This window comes from Stegodyphus dumicola, chromosome 7 (assembly GCF_044657685.1).
Source record: "Stegodyphus dumicola isolate Sdum_Otavi_A_Nest chromosome 7, ASM4465768v1".
NCBI lineage: Eukaryota > Metazoa > Arthropoda > Arachnida > Araneae > Eresidae > Stegodyphus > Stegodyphus dumicola.
Window position 1 is genome coordinate 63,782,797 of NC_140774.1, and position 21,494 is coordinate 63,804,290.

The window sequence follows — 21,494 nt, forward strand, 5'->3', positions numbered from 1 at the left end:
CCGCTGAAGAAGTAGTGTATCATCATCTTCAAATATTTTTAACGTTTGATGCGGCAGCTATATTGCATTCATATAATGGTAGGGAATTCAATAATCAAGTTGTATCTGAACTATGCACTATGTGGGAAAATGCTAAGATAGTTCATGGAAAACCTTGTCATAGTCAAATACAAGGCTCAGTTGAAAGGGCTAACCAGAATATACCGAATATGTTAACTGCATTGATGTTATTTTCATAAGTCATTTCATTTCCTCATTGTGTTATTGGAGAGAGACTTAATTTTGCTGTTATTTATAACATATATGAGATGCCAATATTTTCATTGCAGGAACTGTTAACTTTTCCTAAAGTGAATATCCACATACAAATGCGGATATTCACTTTTAGGAATTAATTAAGATATTTCATAGGAAGCCATAACTAGATTTAATCTGTTTACTGCTATTAATTCTTTCTTCTTATTTATAAAGAAATCTGTTGGCTTCTTGTTACAAATAGGCAGATCTTAATCATGCCTATTTATAATTTAAAAAATTAAAGTATAGATCTTTAGAAGAAGAATATTAACATTGTTGATAGCAATTGATAGTTGTAGACTGTATATTAATTCATAAAAGTCAAGTTGAGAAACTTGACATTTATTTTCTTTCAGGCACAATAATGCCGCTTAAACGGGCAAAGAGTGAGTAAGGAACAATTAACAACTGACTGCCGCTTTGCTTGGGCAGAGGAACGGAGACTCGGTGTGGACCGAGTGCATCCCTATCGCTACTGATTAGTACTGGGCTCTCGCCACTGACCTTACGTAGCACTGCAAATGTTAAGCCAGTACAAATACACAGAAATATTCTAACTGAGATGGAACATTCTGCCCAGAATTGAAATTTGATACAAAAATTTCAATTAATTAATTAGTGACAAATTACAATATTTCAAAATTGATAATCACATAAATAATTGTCAGATTACTATAGATCTAAACTTGAAGTATGGAGTTTAAGAGCATTAAATATTGAAAACATTAATTATGCAAGCAATATATAAGTTGACATAAAAAGTGTTATACATACATTTCAAAATAAGCCATACAAATCCTTTAAATATATAATCATTATTAAGTTCTTGTAATGTATAAACTGATTCCACAAATATATTATAAAGTCAGTAGAAACTTGAATATTACATTGGCAATAAACAGATCTTTGATATAGATCTAGTGCAGATTCCTGAAGCAGTTTTAACTTAAGCTACACGTAACTTACTATCTGTACCAGGGATTGTCTTTAAAATTCTACCTAAGGTTCAATGGCAAGGAGGCAAATTCTCATCCTTAAGTAAAACCATTGCACCTGTTTCTACATTGGATTTCTGAAACTGCCATTTATTGCTCTGTTGCAAGTGATTGAGGTAATCTGTCTGCCAACGCTTCCATATTATTTGAACAAATTTTGTTGTCCGCTGCCACCTTGATAACCTATTATCAGTAATTTCAATAAGTTCAGGCTCTGGTAAGATGTGATTGGATGGCCGACTAAAAAATGCCCTGGTGTTAAAGCTTCAAACTCATTAATATCATTAGACATAGGAATTAACGGGTGTGAATTTAAAATTCCTTCAAACTGAGTAATGATTGTAAGAAATTCTTCTATAGTAACCTTAGTACATCCCATAGTTCTTCTAAGATGGTACTTAAAGGATTTAACTCCCACTTCCCACAGTCCACCAAAATTCGGTGATCTAGGGGGAATTAATTTCCAGACTATAGATTCTGAGGTGAAATAGCTGGATAACGCCTCATCTGGTTTTCTAATCAATTTCTGTAAATGCTTTAACTTTGTATGAGCCCCCTTAAAATTTGTGGCATTATCTGTAATGATGGAAGAGATTTTCCCTCTTCTAACACAAAATCACTCAAAAGCTGCTGTAAAGGCTTCAGATGTCAAGTCTGTTACTATTTCCAAGTGGATTGCCTTTGTGGATAAACATATAAATACAGCAACATAGATTTAAAAAAATTCCTTGCATTGACCCTTGAATTGTGCATGAAATGGTCCGCAAAAGTCAACGCCACAATTAAGAAAAGGGTGAAGTCGGAGTTATACGTTCAGTGGGAAGATTACCCATGAGTTGATTTGCTGCAATTGGTTTGTTTTTAAATCGCACAAGCATGAATTATCTTACGAGCCAAGCCCTTGCAATGAATGAGCCAATATTTCAAACGCACCTGATGAAGTAAACCCTGTGCTCCAATATGTAGGTACATCTTATGAAAATATTCAAAAATCAATACAGTAACTCTATGAGTAGGAGGCAAAATTAACTGGTGTTTACAATCAAATAATAAGTTTGAGTTTTTTAATCTTCCTCCAACTCTTAAAAGAGAATTCTCATCTAGAAAAGGGTCAAGAATTTTTAACTTACTTTGTCCAGGAATAGGTTTGCCTCACTGAAAAGCTGTAATTTCCGAATTAAAGGCAGTTAATTGGGCATGCCGTATAAGAAACTCCTCAGCTTTTTTCATTTCATCTAGAGTTAACTATCCCTGCATCTTATCCTGCGATTTACAATTTAAGATAAACCTAAAAATAAAATGAGAATTCTGATTAGTTTATGAAAATTATTGGAAAATTTCAAAAAAAGAGTCTATAAAATGTTCATTCATTGTCAAAGTCAGAACTGGATTCGATGATTGTTTCAGTTCTTTCTCATACTCTTCGTTTGAAGAATAAAAAATGCATTCTGAAATTGGGAGTTGTTGACTGAAGAACTCAGAACCTGACCACCACAAGGAATTAGCCAAAAGTTCACTGGTGTCTGCACCTTGGGATATTATATCCGCAGGATTTTCCTTTGAGGCAACATGATCCCATTTGAATTGATGACTCAAGTTTTGAATTTCAGCAATTCGATTGCTCACAAAAGTTTTGAGCTTGTACGTAGGCATGTTTATCCATGCTAGAACAATAGTAGAATCACACTACAAATAAACATCATTGATACTTAGTTGCAGCACTTTTATCACCTTTGTCCTGGAGCCCCAGTGATCTATCCTCTTTTCCGTCTCCTCTCCTCTTTGCTGGAACTTTTTCCCTTCTCTTCTCCCTCGTGGTTTCTCTCTACGGAGTTTGGGGCTCGTCACAAGAGACTGGAACAGCCCTTGTCTCTAGTCTTCAAGTGGCGAGAAAACTGCCCACGTGTTTGCCGTGCGTGGAGACCCATGTCGCTGGAAAGGAGGGTCCTGGTAGTTGAGGGGCGAGGTACTGTCCCCAACACACTACTTTGGCCTCTGCTTCAGCCAAACAGGAGGCACCTTAGTCGTCCTCACGGGTGTCAATCGGCTGGTCACTAGTCCTTGTGTCAGTGGCTTGGGGTCAAGCTCTCGGGAGTACCTGCTTTCGGGAAAGCCGACTGTGGGGCTTCAGTTTGCGTATAGGTCCGGCTAGCCCTAACACAGGAATCTGTGTTCCCTTGTTGGGCTCCGTGGTGGGCGGGGCCGTCGGACCCGAATCTTTATTCTTTCACTATGGCTTCTTCTCATATCTACTTAATTAAAGATTTCGAGGTAACTCCAGTCATTCAAACTAGTTCTGAAACGTCTACAGCTAAACCAGTCACTCAACCTAGTTCTGAAACATATACTGCTAAACCAGTCACTCAACCTAGCTCTGAACCATCTACTAATAAACCAATCATTCAACCTAGCTCTGAAACGTCTACTACTAAACCAGTCACTCAACCTAGTTCTGAAAATTCTGCAAAAAAATTACGGACAGATGCAAATAAAAAAAATCATCACAATAGTCCCCGTTTCCTAGTCATCTCTAGTCCTTCTGGCGAAATGCATAAGATGTCTCCTTTCGTAATAAATAAATACATCCAGTCTTCTATTGGTGAGCCGAGAAACATAAAGCGTCTCCGCTCCGGAGACTTGCTTATTGATACAAACTCAGCCACCCAGTCTGCTTCTTTACTTCAGATTACTAAACTTGGGCAAGCGAATGTCACTGTAACACCCCATAAGTCACTGAACTATTGTCGTGGTGTAATCTCAGAATTCGACCTTCTGTATGTTTCTGAAGAAGAGATCGCTTCTGAGTTATCCGAACAAAATGTCTGCGGTGTAAGGCGGATCAAGATGCGTAAAGAAGGTAAGTTGATAGACACGAAACACGTGATCCTTACCTTCAACACGCCTGATCTGCCTAAGAATATTAAGGCCGGATATCTAAATATTCCTGTAAGACCTTATATTCCAAACCCTATGCGATGTTTCCAATGCCAGCGTTTCGGCCATTCTAAGACGTCTTGTCGTGGCAGCCTCACATGCGCCCGATGCTCACAGATTGGCCACGATTCTGATAATTGTACCGCTGCGCCTTTGTGTATAAATTGCAAGGGTGACCACCCAGCATTTTCTCGCTTGTGCCCAAAATGGAAATCGGAAAAAGAAATCCAGACTACAAAAGTTACTAGGAACATCTCTTACGCCGAAGCCAGAAGACTAGTCCAGAGCACACAGCTTCGACCAAATTCATCATACGCCAGTGCTGTTAAATCATATCGTACAGTTGCCACCCAAACATCAATAGGCACACAGACCCTACCAAATAAAACCCAACCGTCTACATCCAACAAGAAAAAAGAAAATGCAACTCATATAGTACAAAAGAAAGAAACAATTATTCAAAGTAAGCCGAAAACTGCCACACAAAAAATATCAAATAAAAATAGAAGTCGCAGCAATAGCTCTCTTGATGACATGATTTCTGAATCTGCGGATTCAGACTTTATGGAAGTGGAAGAGGGTCTGGAATTTCCCAGGCATCTACTTCCACGAAAAACAAAAGAACAGCACAGGAAAAACAAAAACCAATCATAATGGCCACCCTCGTGTCATGGAACTGTCGCGGTTTCCACCGAAATTTGCTTGACATCAAATCTATAATAAATGCGTACCATCCTGTGTGCTTAGCAATACAGGAAACAAATCTGAAACCAGAACACCATGCAAAACTTCGGAGGTTTTCTTTCGTCAGGAAGGATAACCTTGCAGGTGAGCGTGCCAGTGGAGGAGTAGGTCTCCTCTCCTCACTGGATTATCCCTCAAATGTACTTCCTTTGACGACATCCCTCCAAGTTGTCGCTACTCAAATAAATTTTGATATTGTTGTTTCATTTGTTTCTTTGTATTTGCCTCCAAATGAGCACATTTATCAGCAAGATTTAAATAATCTAATAGAGCAGCTGCCTGAGCATTTTATTATAATAGGAGATTTTAACGGCCATAGTCCACTCTGGGGTAGCAAAGATACAAATTGCCGAGGAAGACAAATTGAGCAGATGATCGAAGATCACAGCCTTTGTCTCCTAAATAATGGGCAAGATACATACTTCCATGAGCCTTCAAGGACATTCCACGCTCTCGATCTTGCCATCTGTTCACCATCTCTGTTGCCATTTTGCACTTTTAGTGTCGGAAATGACCTGTACAACAGCGATCATTATCCTATTTTTGTGTCTCTTGCACGAAGAGGAGCAAACCCCATGTCGAGATCCCCTCGATTCATACTGGACAGGGCAGACTGGGAACTCTTCTCTTCCATTGCAGAGCTCACAGATGAAATGGTAGAAGATGCGCATATCGATGACGCTGTTGAAGCTGTTACTAATACTATTATTCAGGCAGCTATGCTCTCCATTCCTAGAACATCAGGATAACTACTAAAATATTCAAAACCATGGTGGAATCGCGACTGTCATGAAGCACTGAAAAAACAGAAAAAAGCATGGGGTATTTTTCGTAGATATCCTACTCTGCGAAACCTCATAGCTTTTAAAAGATCCAAAGCAAATGCACGGAAAGTAAGAAGGCAGAGCCAGAGGGATTCCTGGATTTCATATGTGTCCTCAATAACATCCTCTACGCCTAGTAAGCGGGTTTGGGAAAGAGTTCGAAAAGCATGCGGAATGTATAAAGACCACTCACTTTCCTTTCTGGAAAAAGATGGCCGAGTGATTAGCTCCATAGAAGAAATTGCAAATACAATTGGTGAGACATTTGCTGCCGTTTCTTCCAGCCGAAATTACTCACCTGCATTTCTTTCTATCAAGCAACGCTCTGAGAAAAATCCCATCGCTTTCAACTCTTCCAACTTTGAGCCGTACAATAGAGACTTTACTATGGTTGAATTAAAGAGAGCTTTGTTGCAGACACATAGGTCTTGTCCGGGTCTGGATGGCGTGTATTATGAAATGCTAAAGCATCTGTCCTATAAGTCACTGAGTGCCCTTCTCACACTTTACAATAGAGTGTGGAAGGAGCGTACATTTCCCAGTGCATGGAGGAGAGCTGTTGTCATTCCTATTGCGAAGCCAGGGAAAGACCCGAGGAATCCCTCGAACTATCGGCCAATTGCCCTTACCAGTTGTGTTTGCAAACTGTTTGAAAAGATGGTAAACAGCCACCTAGTCTACTTCTTGGAAAAGAATAATATTATATCGCCTTATCAGAGCGGTTTTCGACAGGGGAGAACGACCGTAGACAATATGCTTCTATTAGAGACATCTATTCGAAAAGCCTTTGTCAGAAGTCACCTCGTCTTAATATTCTTCGACATTGAGAAAGCTTATGATAAGGCATGGAGATACGGTATACTCCGGGATCTTCACGAGAGTGGCTTGCGCAGCAACCTACCAATTTTCATACAGAATTTCTTGAACGCTAGAACTTTTCAAGTAAGGATTGGCTCTGTTTTTTCGGATGTTTTTCAACAGGAAGAGGGTGTGCCTCAAGGCTGTGTGCTTAGTGTAACGCTGTTCAGTTTAAAATAAATTCTGTATTAAAAGAACTTCCTCACACCATCTTAGGATCACTATATGTAGATGATTTACAGATTAGCTGTCGAGGAGCAGACATGAGATACATAGAGAGGCAATTGCAGATGGCTCTGAATAAGATCCAAGAATGGTCAGACAAACAGGGATTTACTTTTTCGAAACAGAAAACTGTGTGCGTGCACTTTTGTAGGAAGCGAGGTCTCCATCCTGAACCTGAGTTATATCTAAATGGTACAATTATTCCAGTTGCGCCGGAAGTAAAATTTTTAGGAGTAACGTTCGACCAGAAATTGACTTTCCTTTCTCATGTTTTAAACCTGAGAAAGAAGTGTCTCAAAACACTAAATATGTTAAAAGTGTTGGCGAACACCTCCTGGGGTGCAGAGCGTTGCTCCATGCTTCGCATTTACAGAGCGCTTATCCGCTCTAGACTGGACTATGGCTCAGTTGTTTATGGATCTGCTCGGTCATCTGTTTTGTTAAAACTGGATCCTGTTCACCATCAAGGTTTGAGGATATGTTCAGGAGCCTTCAGGACTTCTCCTGTCCAGAGCCTGTATGTTGACTGTAATGAACCATCACTTTATCTGAGGCGTGAACAATTGTCCCTTTTGCAATATTTTAATATACTATCCCAACCTGAACATCCCAATAAGCTGTGCTTACTTGATGATGTGAGTAACGCGTTATTTGAAACACGTCCATCTTGTGTTCCTACATTTCTTTTAAGAGTTCGCCCTGTCATTGAGGAACTTTCCCTCTCTGATATGCACCCCCAAGCAGTACAGAATTTTGAAATCCCACCTTGGGAAAATGCACGGATTCAGCTTCTTGATGTTTTTAAGTATCATGTGAAGGCAAGCACTAACGAGATTATTTACAGACAACTCTTCGCTGAGCACAGGAACAAATATAGCAGTTATCTTCCAGTTTATACAGATGGGTCCAAGTCAAAAGATCATGTGGGGATGGCATATGTAATTAAAGACCACATGGAGGGCAGACGCTTGCACAATGCTTTCTCTGTCTTAACATCCGAATTAACTGCGATATATTATAGTCTTTTATACATCTCAAGGCTCTGCTACAAAAAGTTTATAATTTATACAGATTCGTATAGTGCTCTTAAATCAATAGAAGCTTTTCCTAATACTCAAAATCCAGTAATAGTGGATATTCTCAAAATACATATAAACTTAATGAATCGTGGGTATGATATCCTGTACTGCTGGGTTCCCGGGCATGTGGGAATAAAAGGGAATGAGCTGGCAGATATCACAGCAAAATGTGCTGTTGAACTGTCCAGTCGTCTCATCCCTTTTGCAGACATTTGTTGTGTTGTGAAACAAAAGATCCAAAAAAAATGGCAACAACTTTGGGATGTTCAGCTTCAAAATAAATTAAGACATGTAAAACCTAGAATTGAGCACTGGGAATTAACCAAAAATCGTAAGGAGGAAGTTCTTTTGACTCGCCTCAGAATTGGTCACACTAGAGTGACACATAACTACCTTTTAAAAGCTGAAAATGAGCCTGTTTGTTTTAACTGTAATGTTTGTTTATCTGTTCGTCATATTTTAATTGAGTGTCCATGTTTTAATAGTCTTCGCCAGAAATATTTTAATAGCTGTGACTTACATCTCGACCGTTTAATCGGAAGAGAGGTCAATTCTAATTTATTTTATTATTTAAAAGATATTGGCTTTTATTACCAAATGTAATTTGTTTTGAAGACTGTCTCTTGAATTTTAATATGTGCTTTTAACTTGTGTTTATATGACTTCATCCTCTGGATTTGGTACATTTATCTACTTGTTTTTATTTATTGAATTTTAATGTCATCAATTGTAATCATCTCATCTTTTGTTTGGCGCGTCATAATCATCTCTGGTTTTGCGCCATAATCACTCACTCACTCACTTTTATCACCTTTGACACAAGTCTGCATAGAAGTAATTCTCCACACAATTCAAGATGTGGAATTGTAACAGGCTTTATAGGAGAAACTCTTTATTTGCTACAAAGGAGATTGGAATAATTCATTCCATCAGTGGTAGTACAACGGATGTAAATAGCCACACCATAAGCCTTTCCCGAAGCATCCGAGAACCCATGAATCTCAGTTCTAACGGAATGTTCAGTTAAAACTTGTCTGGGAATATTCAGTTGATTGATTAACTGAAGCTGGGAAAGGAATTTTTTCCATTCACACAACTCGTTGGGAGGCAATTCCTCGTTCCTGTCCAGTTTCAGCAACCATAGTCTCTGCATAAATATTTTTGCCCTTGTTACTATGGGTCCGATGAGACCCAAGGGATCAAAAAGCTTAGCCATTTCAGATAACACCTGATGTTTAGTAAAACTATCTTGATTGTTCACAGCTGTTTTGAAAGTCAAGTGATCATCCTTCGGTTTCCAGAGCATTCCTAGCGTCTTCACTACACTTTCTTGTGATTCAAAGGAATATTCCTGTGTTGAAATATCATGCAGTAGCTCAGGATGATTGGACACCCGTTTATGTAGCTTCATACCTCCATGATGAAGCATTTGTACTAATTCAGACTAAAGCTCCTTTGCTTCTTCTAAAGTATTTCCTCCTGTCAGGATATCATCCATATAAAAATCTGTAGATGTGATAACTGCCACCCTGGGAAAATGGTCCTGTTCGTCAGCTGCCAATGCCTTTAAGGTTCTCGTGGTTATGAACGGTGCGCTAGTAGTGCCGTATGTAACCATGCGTAGCCTATACACTTGAACAGGAACCTCGCGGCTTGGCTTCTAAACAATTCACTGTAAATTTCTTTGCAATGGATGTATGAGTATTTGTCGATATATCTGCTTAATATCTGCACTGAAGGCAAAACGATGTTTTCTAACTTGGAAACTATAGAAAAAAGATCTTCTTGAATTGCGCCTCTGTTCAATAGAATTGAATTTAGTGAATAGCCACTGGACGATTTACACGATGCATCGAAAATGACTCTTAATCGAGTTGAAGTTTTCTCCGGGGGATATACTGCGTAATGGGGAATGTAGTAACAAGTGCCACAGTTATCCATGGGCATAACAGATTCCATGTGATTTAAGCTTAAATATTCTTTCATAAATCCTTATGCAAATTAGCCATAGTTTTATTAGCATCAAGACGATTCCAAATTGTATTCAGTTTCTTAATAGCAATTTCTTTAGATGAACCCAGCATAGAAGTAGCATCATCCTTCATAGGTAATTTTACTATGTATCTACCTGTTTTATCACGCGAATATGTTTCATTAAAATGCCTTTCGCAAAATATTTCTTCTTCATTCTTTATGACTTCTTTACCATTTCCCAGGAAGGATTCTAATTCGAAAAACTTCTTAATTGCATTATCGAGACTTGATTCCTTTATCAGATAACAGTAGGATTGATTATTAATAGTAGGTAGTCATTAAATAACCAAATTCTGTGTTTTGCAATATTATGTTTCCATTCAGCACTTGAACTCTACCTTCTTTCAAAATGTTAAAGAATAATTCATTTCCTATCAATATATTTATTTTACCAGGTGTATAGAAGTTAGGATCAGCTAATTTAATGTCCTGTGGTATCATTAGATTAGAAATATCCAGTTTTGTTGAAGGAATTACATCTGTTATTTTTGGAATAATACATAATTCTAAATTGTGAGAAAAGGTCTCTGTTTCGTTCGAAATATGGGCTAAAATCTTCGCTTTCATTGCATGAGCTGATCCACTTATTCCCGAAATGTGCGTTCGGATGGGTTTAGTTTTCAAGCCCAAAAATTCTGCACATTCTTTGGTGATGAGGTTCATTTGCGAATCACAGTCCAGTAAGGCCCTTATTCTGCAGCACTGCTCGAAAACATTCGTCACATAAATAACCCCCGTACTCAGTAAGACAGAGTTTCCTGGAAGTGGATGCAAGACTATGTACTGCTTGCTGTATATTGTCACCCGGAGCTTCTTCGGAGGGGTTTGTTTTCCCCTGGTTTGACGGAAAGCAGGTAGTGTCCGTTGGACACTAAGGGTCATTGTCCCTATGGAGAAGGGAATGATGCTTTCGGAAACAGTGGCTGCACGAAAAATTTGAATTGCATTCTCCAGAATGAGTTTTTAGACAATTCACACATAATTTTTTATTTTTGACGATAATGAGCCTATTTTCAACATTCATTTGTTTGAATGCACTACATTTAAAGAGGGTATGGTTTCCTTTACAATGGATACATTTTTTTGAGTTGGAATTAATTGAACCAAAGGTTTATAACAAAATATTATATATTATAATTTTATATATATAATATTTTTATATATATAAAATATTATATATATAAAATTATAATATATAATATTTATATAATAATATATATAATTAAATATATATATAATTAAAAATATTTATATATTTTTAATTATATATATATTTAATATATATAATTTAAATATATATATATAATTTAAAACCAAAAGGTTTATAACAAAACCTTTTGGTTTTGCACCGATACTGGGTTTAGGAGGAAATTTGATAGGCATATTTTTATGAAGTCTCTTAATCAAACTAGCTTGTTCTCCAAATTAAAGTATTAAAGTTTTTTTTAAAAAAAAATGGTAGCATTATGATAATTAGCCCATTTTAGGCCAAAGGTTCTGTGCATTAGTGAATTTTACACATTATAGGCCATGCCTTTCTTAAGTTTCTTTGGGTTTCTTCCCCCCTCCATTTTAACCTGTGTAATTTTTACATTAAATTTGGATTGCATGTTCATAACAAGAAAAATTATACTTTAGGACTTAATCAAGATGTATTGCATACAAAATTATTACATTTTTAATGTATAACATATGCAAAGAAAATATCACTACAAGGGGTAAGCATTGTTAGAAGAAAAATGGATGAACAAAAGTTTTTTTTTTTTTTTTTTTTTTGAGAATTTTATAAAAACACTTTGAAATATTTTATATAAAAGTAGAATAGTATATCCATTTGTGAAATGACTTTTTTAATAATTTTTATGCTCTTAAACAAAAAAAAGTAGGTAAATAAATAAATGCACTTAATAAAAGTCTGTGCAGCTTGGTTTTCTATAAACTGATTCCTGATTGGATTGATAACTTTATTAAAGCCCCGTTCACATGCAACGCTCCTTCACACAGCTGTCGTTAGCAAGAGGAGAAAAAGGAGACATGAAAGAGTTTCGTCTTTAGGACCCGTTCAGAAGACCACCGTCTTCCTTCCCCTTTACACCTAAGCCTCTGTGAACAATCACATCTCCGAATTGGCAGATTTCTAATACTGTTTACACATTTTTAACATTATTTACTGTTGTTAATTTTGTAATCTGTACTTTCGCAACTGGTACCTGAACTTTCGTAATGGTTCCTGAAAAATATATGCTTTTTAATTATTATTATTGTTATTATTATTATTATTTTATAAGCTGTTACTTAGTTCACTCTTGGTGCTTGTCGCTATGGTTAAAAGATGGTCATGGATTTTAAAGCTGCTTCCCGATAAGATATAGAACTCAAACTTTGTACATACACTTGTGGATGGTGTCATGCTTTTGATTTTAAGAGGATTAGATTTTTTTTTCAAACTTAGAGTTGAAACGACTTTTTGCAAATATTAACAAATAAACTGAGAATCTCAGAATTATAGTTTGCACCATAACACACTGTGGAGGAAAAAAAATTAAACGAAATTTTTAGTGTAATTTTTTTAAAAAATATTTTGGGAGAATTTTTGAAAATCGTTCATATTTTTAGACTTTTTGACGCCCATTAATTTTAAAATTTCATATCTAAAAATATATCGGTTACAATCTTCCGACATTTTCACAGCTTATAAAACAAACTTTTCGCATTTAAAGAAATGATATTCCGACATTTTCACAGCTTATAAAACAAACTTTTCGCATTTAAAGAAATGATAAAAGAAATTAATTGGATTATTTTTTTAACATTTTTGAAAGATAAGATATGCAATGAAGCAGAATGGGAAATATTGGTTCTTCTTGGACATCAATTCGAAACATCGGTTTCAAAGTAATAATCTCATTATACCACACTATTTTTATGACATTATTTATGCTATATAAGTTGTTATTGTTGCCAATTGTTAGTTCAGGGTGAGATTGGAGATATTTCTGAGTTAACTTTCTCTTAAGATGCATTTTGCATTCCGTTGTGTTTATCGTTCTTATTAGATTGAAGCATAACTACTGGTTATACTTAGTGAAATTCTAAACACTTGTACGAGTATTTCTGGGGAAAATTCCAGAACTTTGAAGTGTTTATGTTGATAAAATAAATTTAATTAAGCTATCATCGGATTTGAGTGCAATGACAATCATTTACGAATTATTATCAATCTATTACAAACCCGTACACACGCAACAATATTATAATTAATTAATGTATTAAAATTGTTTTGAACGTGTTTTACAAAACAAAAACAGGTAAAGAAAAATTCTGCTTGCGTTTTATGAGTTTTTGCAATTTTTCTGGCCACATAATGTTTTAAAAAAAGGTTTGTAATTTATGTTTATATTTACTAATTGAATAAATAGCACTAGGTTTGATTTATATACATATGTGTGTACTGAAATTCAGTAATAAAATTTTAAAGAATTGAAATGATTAAATGTCTATTTATACAGTTTGTATTCTTTAAACTGCAAATGCAAACTGAGAAACCTTTTGCATTTTTTTCAATAAATACTTTTACGTAAAGTCCTAAAACATATACAGGTATGGACTCAATTTTTTTATTATTTTTACTGCTTATTGAAAATTATATACTTTATAGAAACAAGGATGGGTTTTGCAAAATACTGAAAGGAAAAATTATTTGAAATAAAAACGTGACTGAGATCATATTTGCTTTAAAGATTTTAGATAAAAGTGTATTTTAATTTTTTTCTCAGAAGCTAATGCATTAATTGCAAAATCATTCCTTGAAGTTATTAAGAACACTCTAATAAATACAATAAAAAAACTGGGGGGAGACATTGAAAATTGTGGGAGAAGAAAGACATTTTAATTGTAAAAGTTTTCTTCAAAAATTAAAAAAAAAAAAAAAATTACTAGCAAAAACTTTTTTCAGCTTAAAATTATTTTGTCTCACAAAACCATTTAATAATATTCATAAAAAGTAGATGAAAATGCTTAATTAAAAAAAAATCATTCAAAAGGTACCAAATCCCTTGTCTTGTTGAAGCCGATATGCACTTGTCTTAACTTTAGTTTTAATTTGAACGACATTTCTGGAATACTTAGTGTCAGATAACCTTGTCTGTATTTGTCTATAATTTTCGTATCTTGTACAGTTCTATCTAATTTTTGGGGCTATGCGATCACATCCCCAGACATCTATCAGCGCGATTGTTTCGCTGACAGTCCAGCGAGCAGTAACTAAAATTAAGTGAAGCGTGCAGTATCATACGGGAAATCTCCCCATTTGCCCTGCTTCTGAGAGGTAAGGAACATTCAACGAAGTTCTACCTGCAATTCGGCGAGGCAGTTAATGCTTGTCCCATGTGAACGGGACACGTTGGAAGAACCGGTTTTCGCTACCGGTCGAATCTGCTCTTGTGAACGTGACTAAAGAGATCATTTTTGCTTTTTTTTATACTGCTTTTACCAAATTTTTTATTTTTAATGTCCCATTAATTTCTATACGTTCTATTTTTAAGAACCTATATCAATTGAGTGTCAGTATAAACAAATTTGCATTCATTTTGCAAATTTAAAAATAGTTACGAAGTGTATTTAATTTTAAATTATGCATGAAAAGCTATGAATAAAGAAATTCTTTACCCATATTCACCACATCAACTCAAAAGCAATATTAAAACAGCGGGATCCTCTCTTAAAGTAATAATTTATTTAAAATAAAAAAGTTGCAAATTCGTGATGCATGATTGCTACAAAAGGAGAATTTCGCAGAAAACATTGCATGAACAAAAACTAGTTTCTTTGATCAATATATGCTATAAATGTAGGGTATATTTGTTAATAAGTGCATTTGCATATTTATATTAGGAAAAAAAATTACCATTCTGAATTTTCTAAAAATCAAAATTTGTTTGTTTACATCCAAAAGACCACAGATTAAAGGCATTTATATATTACATGGTCACGGGCTATCAGAATTCTTCTTTATTAATGATTTACTTTGAAAGTAAAGGTCAATTGTTAATATTATTTTACTGTTGATTATAGTGTGGGTTTTTCTTCCTCATATGTTTTAAAATGGCTTTGGAGTAATCATAATAGTATTGAGCTTTCCATTCATGTTTATAAGCTGTGCATTTGTTGAATGTTAAAGCCTAATTTATATTTTGTGCATAGTCATCTAAATTAATTTAATCCTGTCTTAAAACAATATGTTCTGTGTTGTGTTACCTTTTCTTATATTATTTACAGCAATATGTTGCACATAGTCATATAAATTTAATGCTGTCTTAAAACAACATGTTCTCTGCTGCATTACTTTTTTTTACATTATTTACATAACTGGAAATTAAAAGCATGTAAAAAAATGAGTAGCAAGGTTAATTTTATTTCACTTGGTGAAAAGAACAAGTGATCTAAATAAATTTTGTTTTTGTATGTGTTTGTTTCTATTTGTAATTCATATTATATGTTTGGTAATTTTTCTGATAGCTAATGCTTATTTTAGGGTGCAACTCAACAGCAACTACAGAGTGGCATGGAATGGCTCAGAGCTCAGTTGCTTATTAAGAAACATGATTTAGGGTTTACTGGAGAATCCTTACCAGCCATTAAATATGCCGTGGACTCCTTAGGAAATAACCTTGTTATGTCAGAAACAATAGAAATGGAATGGACATCCAGTGATTTAGAAAATAATAATGTAAAAGTTATAGTATATAAACCAGTTATGAAACTTCCACATGTGTTGGAGCTCCAGTATTATGCTAACTCTGTTGTTCCTTTCTTCTTGCTTGAAAGTATGATTGGTAAGTATCAATTTTGATGTTAATTAAAATACTACCGTATAAAAGTCCAAGATCCGGAACTGTTGGAAATTTGGCAATTCCAGATTTTGTATCATCATTTTAAATCTAATTAGATTTAAACTGATGAGCTAAATTTTAGGCACATGTAGACATGACAACATTAAGGCTTCACTTATTGTTTGGTCAGATAGAAAAATGCTAACCCCCTACAGGGCAGGTGCAACCAGTGTGGCCACCTCAAGTATCAGGATTTAGGAAGCAAAAATTTTAAAATTTTAGAATTTTAGAGGAGCACCAAGTAGTAGAAATTAGGGATGATTAAATTTTTAGAATTTAAAAGAGAGGCATTGGACAGTAGAATTTAGATGCGGCAAAATTTTTAGAATTTAGGAAGATACTGGCCAGCAGAATTTAAGACCCGCAGAGATTGCACCACATGGCAAAATGCATAGTGCTGATCCTGCCCTACGCCATAACCACTCAGAGGTAAAAAGTATGATCCTGAACAACATCAGTACAATGTCAATCGATACATTTATTGGCCATAGTGCCGTGTAATTATTGCATTTATTGGCCATAGTGCCGTGTAATTATTGCATTTATTGGCCATCCAGCAGTTTTCAGTTTTGTCCATCGAAAAGTCTGCCTTCTTGCCTGTTGACTGATTGCTTGTTTTTGTGTAGAAACTTTAATTGTAAAAATAAATTGTTTCTTTAATTGTTTTAACTATGTTTGGTGTTTTATATTTTTCTATAGTTTTTAATTTTTAATAAAGATATTTTGAGTTTTTTTTTTTTTTTTTTCCCTTTTTTTGCCACAAAGTGAGAATGAATTAATTGAATGAGAAATATATCTACTAAAATTCAAGGAAATAAGTTTAAATGGAATCCAGCAAAAAGTGTGTATAATTTAATATTCTGTACAAGGAAGTCATGTGGTGTCCACATCAGATTTTTATTTATTTATTTTTACTATAAAATTTAAGGTTTGAAAGTGGTTTTATTATGGAATACCACCATAAGTAGAAAAAGCCTCTTACTTAAAAAACATCTTGCAAATTTTTTTTTTAGCACAGTACCTAAATCTGAGTCCTTCTTTCATTTTATCTGCTTCAGAACTATTTCTAAACATATAAAGATTTCAATATTTAATAGTATTAATGTAAAGTCCTTTGTTTCTTTTTCATACTAAACAGAAATTTAGATACTATCTTCATTTGAAACTTGGATGTCCAGTATCATTTTGATCGGCATTTAATAACTGGTTGGTTTCATTTCCATCATAATTTAAATTTCTTCCAATCACTTCCACATCAAGTTTTAATTTCTATCATTACAAGTACTAGAACCCTATGGAAAATTAAAGCAATACATCAGATCTCATCTTATTTGGGGCTTTGGCTGGAGCTATGGTTTTGTTAAAAAAACTAAGAAGTACAAAAGTCCAGTAAATTTTTCTTTTTCAGTGCATTAATGAAAAACAGTTAAAGCATCACTAACAAAAAATAGAGAGAATGCTAGAAACAGGATGAGAATATAGCAGGAAAAAAAATAAAAATTAATGGAAAAGCAAGGGTGTGAAAACAGAGAAGAGTCAGGCATTCTCTGATCATGATCCATTGCCTGTATAGTAATTATAGTAGTCAAGTAGAATGTATGATTGATTGGTAAAGGGCTGACGTTAAATCCAAGGATTGATCTGTAAGCTGAGAATAACCATAGGATAATGTATAAGTGATAATTTTCATATCCCTGTGTAACAATTGAGGCATATACCTTGGGTTCATTGTCACCTTACACATGTTTAAGAACTTAAATGATGTTTTTTTTTTTTTCCCATAATCTTTTTTTTTTTTTTTTTTTTTTTTTACGGAGGACATGGACATTATCCCCTTACCATTATGGTTAATCGTTTTTGCGCTACGTCCTCCTTTGTCGAATGAAACCCTCCAATAAAATACTGGAGGGTCACACCATCATCCCTCACCCTATGTCTCAAATTTATTGTAAAACAATAAAGAATTTATACATGGCCAAACAGTGGCAATCTGTGACATAAGGCATATACGTATTTGTTTAACAATATTGGTTAATAACAATAGTTTTAAATAAAAAATTTTGAATACCTAAATATGAAATATTACCTAAATATAAAATTGAATTACTTTGAATACCTAAATAGAAAATTTTGAATACCTAATATATAATAAATAAAATCTTATATGTAATAAATATAATCTATAAAATATAATTGCGCTCCCTCACTATCTTTTACTTTCCTGTATATATAAATCATGATAAAATCTCAATTTTTCCTATTTATTATAGTCTTAATTGTAAATTATGAATAACTGCAACTATGGATACCAAATAAGTGGGTACAATAGCATGACCAAGAAGGCCGTGAGAAATTTACATTTTCCCAAACAGACTCTTTTAAACTTATTGCACTTCTTTGAGGGCAAGGTTTTGATATATGGTGAGGTGGCTTTTCTTTCTTTAAATGGATCAACTCTCATCCATGAGTTTACTTCCCAGAAAAAGTATTCTAAATTTTTGTCACCTCTTAATTTTGTTGCCCGGTGCTTCTCTAAATTCTAAAAATTTTGTCTTCCCTAAATTCGGCAATACAAGCTCTGGTGCTGGTTCTGTGTTTATATGAAAACAAATTAGCTATTCTTAATTTAAATAGCACTAAATGTAATTTTTTGTGTATGAGTATCATGAATAAAATCTATTTCTATTATATGGAAAGAATTTTTTGTTTAATTTTTTCCTTGCGAACTTTTCTTAGAGCACTTAACTTTAATCATCACTAAGTGTAATATCAACATAAAAGACTAACATACTCTTTGTTATTCAATTATTAAAATAAAAATATTGTTTAGGCATCGCTGCCTGAGTCATTACTCAAGTTGTCATATGCTGATAAACACACGACGATGGAAGTGAAATATAATAAATAATGATTCGCAGGTTGGCATCAGAAATATAAAATATTAAGGTAACCAAAAAAGTTCTTGCCATTCTGATATGACATTGGAAGAGTGAACCCCAACATAAAAATAGTCGCGAAACCTGGTGATGAAGTGATTAAGATGGGAGTCTGGACATTGACCAAGAGTATAAAAGCTTGTTGCATCTGTACTTCAAACATAACTCACACAGCTACTTATTGAAATGGACATATCAAAGGTACTCATTCAGAGTTGTTTGCTGTATGTTTTTAAAGTGGGCCTGTCAGTAGCTGAATCAGGTTGCCGAATTTGCCAGGCCTTTGGGAATGATGCCGTTAATTAACGAATCGCTAGGCAAGGGTTCCAGAAGTTCAGGTCGGGAGATATGTCTCTTAGTAATGCACCATGCAGCGGTCGGCCACAAGCACTGGACAGTGAGGCTCTGAGAGCGGTCACAAAGAGTGACAGTAGCCAGCCTTGTGGTGAGTTTGCTGCACTTTTTCAGGTATCTCATGAAATGATCAGATTTCATTTGCACCACATAGGAAAGGCATACAAGCTGAGCAAGTGGTTATCCCACTCACTATCTGATGCAAACAAGCAACAGCATGTCGCTGCCTGTTTGTCATTGCTTACTCGACCCCCACAATGCATCTATATTTGGTCGAGTACTTACCAGCGATGAAAGTCCAGTATGCACTCCCAGGCCTTCCAGACATTGGTTGTCACCACTGGACCCCATGCCTCAAACTGCGAGACCTCTACACTCACGCAAGATCATGCTGTGTATGTGGTGGACTAGTCGCCAAGTGGTGCACTATGGGCCAAACCATCATAGAAGACCTGTACTCACAGCAGTTGGAATGTGTGCATCAGACACTGATGCATAAAGAGCCAAATGGTCAATCGTAAGGGTGTATTCCTCCTCCATGACAATGCAAGGCCACATGTGGCTCGGGAGGACAGAGACACCATCCAGCGACTGAGCTGGGAGACACTACCCCATCCACTATATTCCCCAGAACTCAGGCCAACAGACTACCACCTTTTCCAATCCCTGGAAAACCATCTTCATGGGAAATCCTTCAACAACTGGCCAAACCTCGAAAATGCTCTCATGGACTTCTTTGTGCCCAAGACTCCTGAGTTTAACTGCGATGACATCGCACAGTTATCCACTCATTGGCAAAAAGCATTGGATGCCGATGGTGATTACTTTGAGGATTAGCGGTGATTATTATTTGTTTTATGATTTTTTCTTTCTGACTGTCCAAAACGGCAAGAACGTTTTTAGTTAGCTTGCAGTAGTGTAAAATCAAATGATGTTTCTATGTAGAATGTAGAAATTTGAGATGTATGCCAAGCAGGTGTGTAGCTACACAGCCAAATTATTGATCACACAAATTTATGCTAAAATAATTGTTTCTTCAATAACATGGTAAAACATGGTAAAAAAAAAACAAGTGCGCATGTATAAAGCATACAAAAAAAAAAAAAAAAAAAAAAAAAACCCGGTTGTTGGTTGTTTTGAGGCCTGGATTTTAGATCATTCTGGAAATTGGACATCTGGACCTCGAACTTTGTACTGTATGCGCCCCTGGTATTCATTATTACATCATTCAATTATATAATCCCTTTCATTTTTTTCTATTGAAAAAATCTGCTGGACACTTTTTTGGATATAGGATTTTTTTACTTTATTATGGAAAATAGTTTATAAATTTTATTAATTCATTTATTTTTAGTGAATTTCTGATGAAAAATTATTTTTTTTATACAGTACAAAGTCCATAATCTGGACGTCCATTATCCGAAATGATCTATAATCTGGAGCTCAAAGCCACAAACTTTTTTTTTTGGTATGCTTTACGCATGCACGTTTAATGTATAAGGGACGGTATAAGCTAGGATAAAATTATCTTTACTGATTCTAAGGCATTTCAGTTAATGTTGCAGATTACGCTGTTCCTTAATCTTCTAATTGGATCTGGCTTATTATTTTTTGCAGACTGTTAGAGCAATTTATTAAAAATTAAACTTGAACTTTCGATTATGTCAAAAAGAGTTTCCAATTCTGGAGCTGCCAAAGGATCTACAAAGCGAAAGCATGTTTTGATGTCCATCAAACAAAAAGTGGAACTGCTGTAAAAAATGGATAAAGGCATATCCGTCTCAAAATTATATGAGGAGTATGACATTGGAAAGTCAACTATATTTGACATAAGCAAAAAGAAAAAGGGACATTTTGAATTTTTTGTGGATTCCGACACCCCATTTGCAATGAATAACAGAAAAAGGGTTTGCTGTGCTAAAAGTGATGATTGAATGGGTTAGACAGCGTCGCAACGAGGGCGTACCATTGATGGGTCTGATGCTAATGGTTTAAGCCAAAATATTTCATGAAGAAACAAACTTAAACACTGAGTGCACATATTCGACAGGTTGGTTAACCAAATTTAAAAATCACCATGATATAAGACAATTAAAAATTTCAGGTGAAAAAGCTTCAGCTGATACTGAAGCTGCTGAACAATTTGCAGATGAATTCATTGAACCCATTACTAGTGAACAATTATCTCTAGAACAAATTTACAACGCTGATGAAACTGATCTTTTCTGGCAATTTGTACCACGAAATACCTTGGCAACCTTTACAGAAAAGGCTCCAACTGGTATCAAAGATTCCAAAGTGAGACTAACAATTTTAGCATGCA

At 35.0% G+C, this 21,494-nt stretch overlaps 1 protein-coding gene across 4 annotated transcripts in view; it reads left to right on the top strand.

Annotated features, from left to right (window-relative positions):
* Positions 1-21,494, top strand: part of LOC118200992 (glycerol-3-phosphate acyltransferase 1, mitochondrial-like) — a 115,680-nt gene that overhangs the window by 61,494 nt on the left and 32,692 nt on the right. For all 4 annotated transcript variants that reach the window (XM_035372994.2, XM_035372992.2, XM_035372993.2 and 1 more), the window contains one exon: positions 15,524-15,824. In XM_035372994.2, coding sequence (XP_035228885.1) covers positions 15,524-15,824 — 301 coding nt within the window. The remainder of the gene's footprint in view (positions 1-15,523; positions 15,825-21,494) is intronic.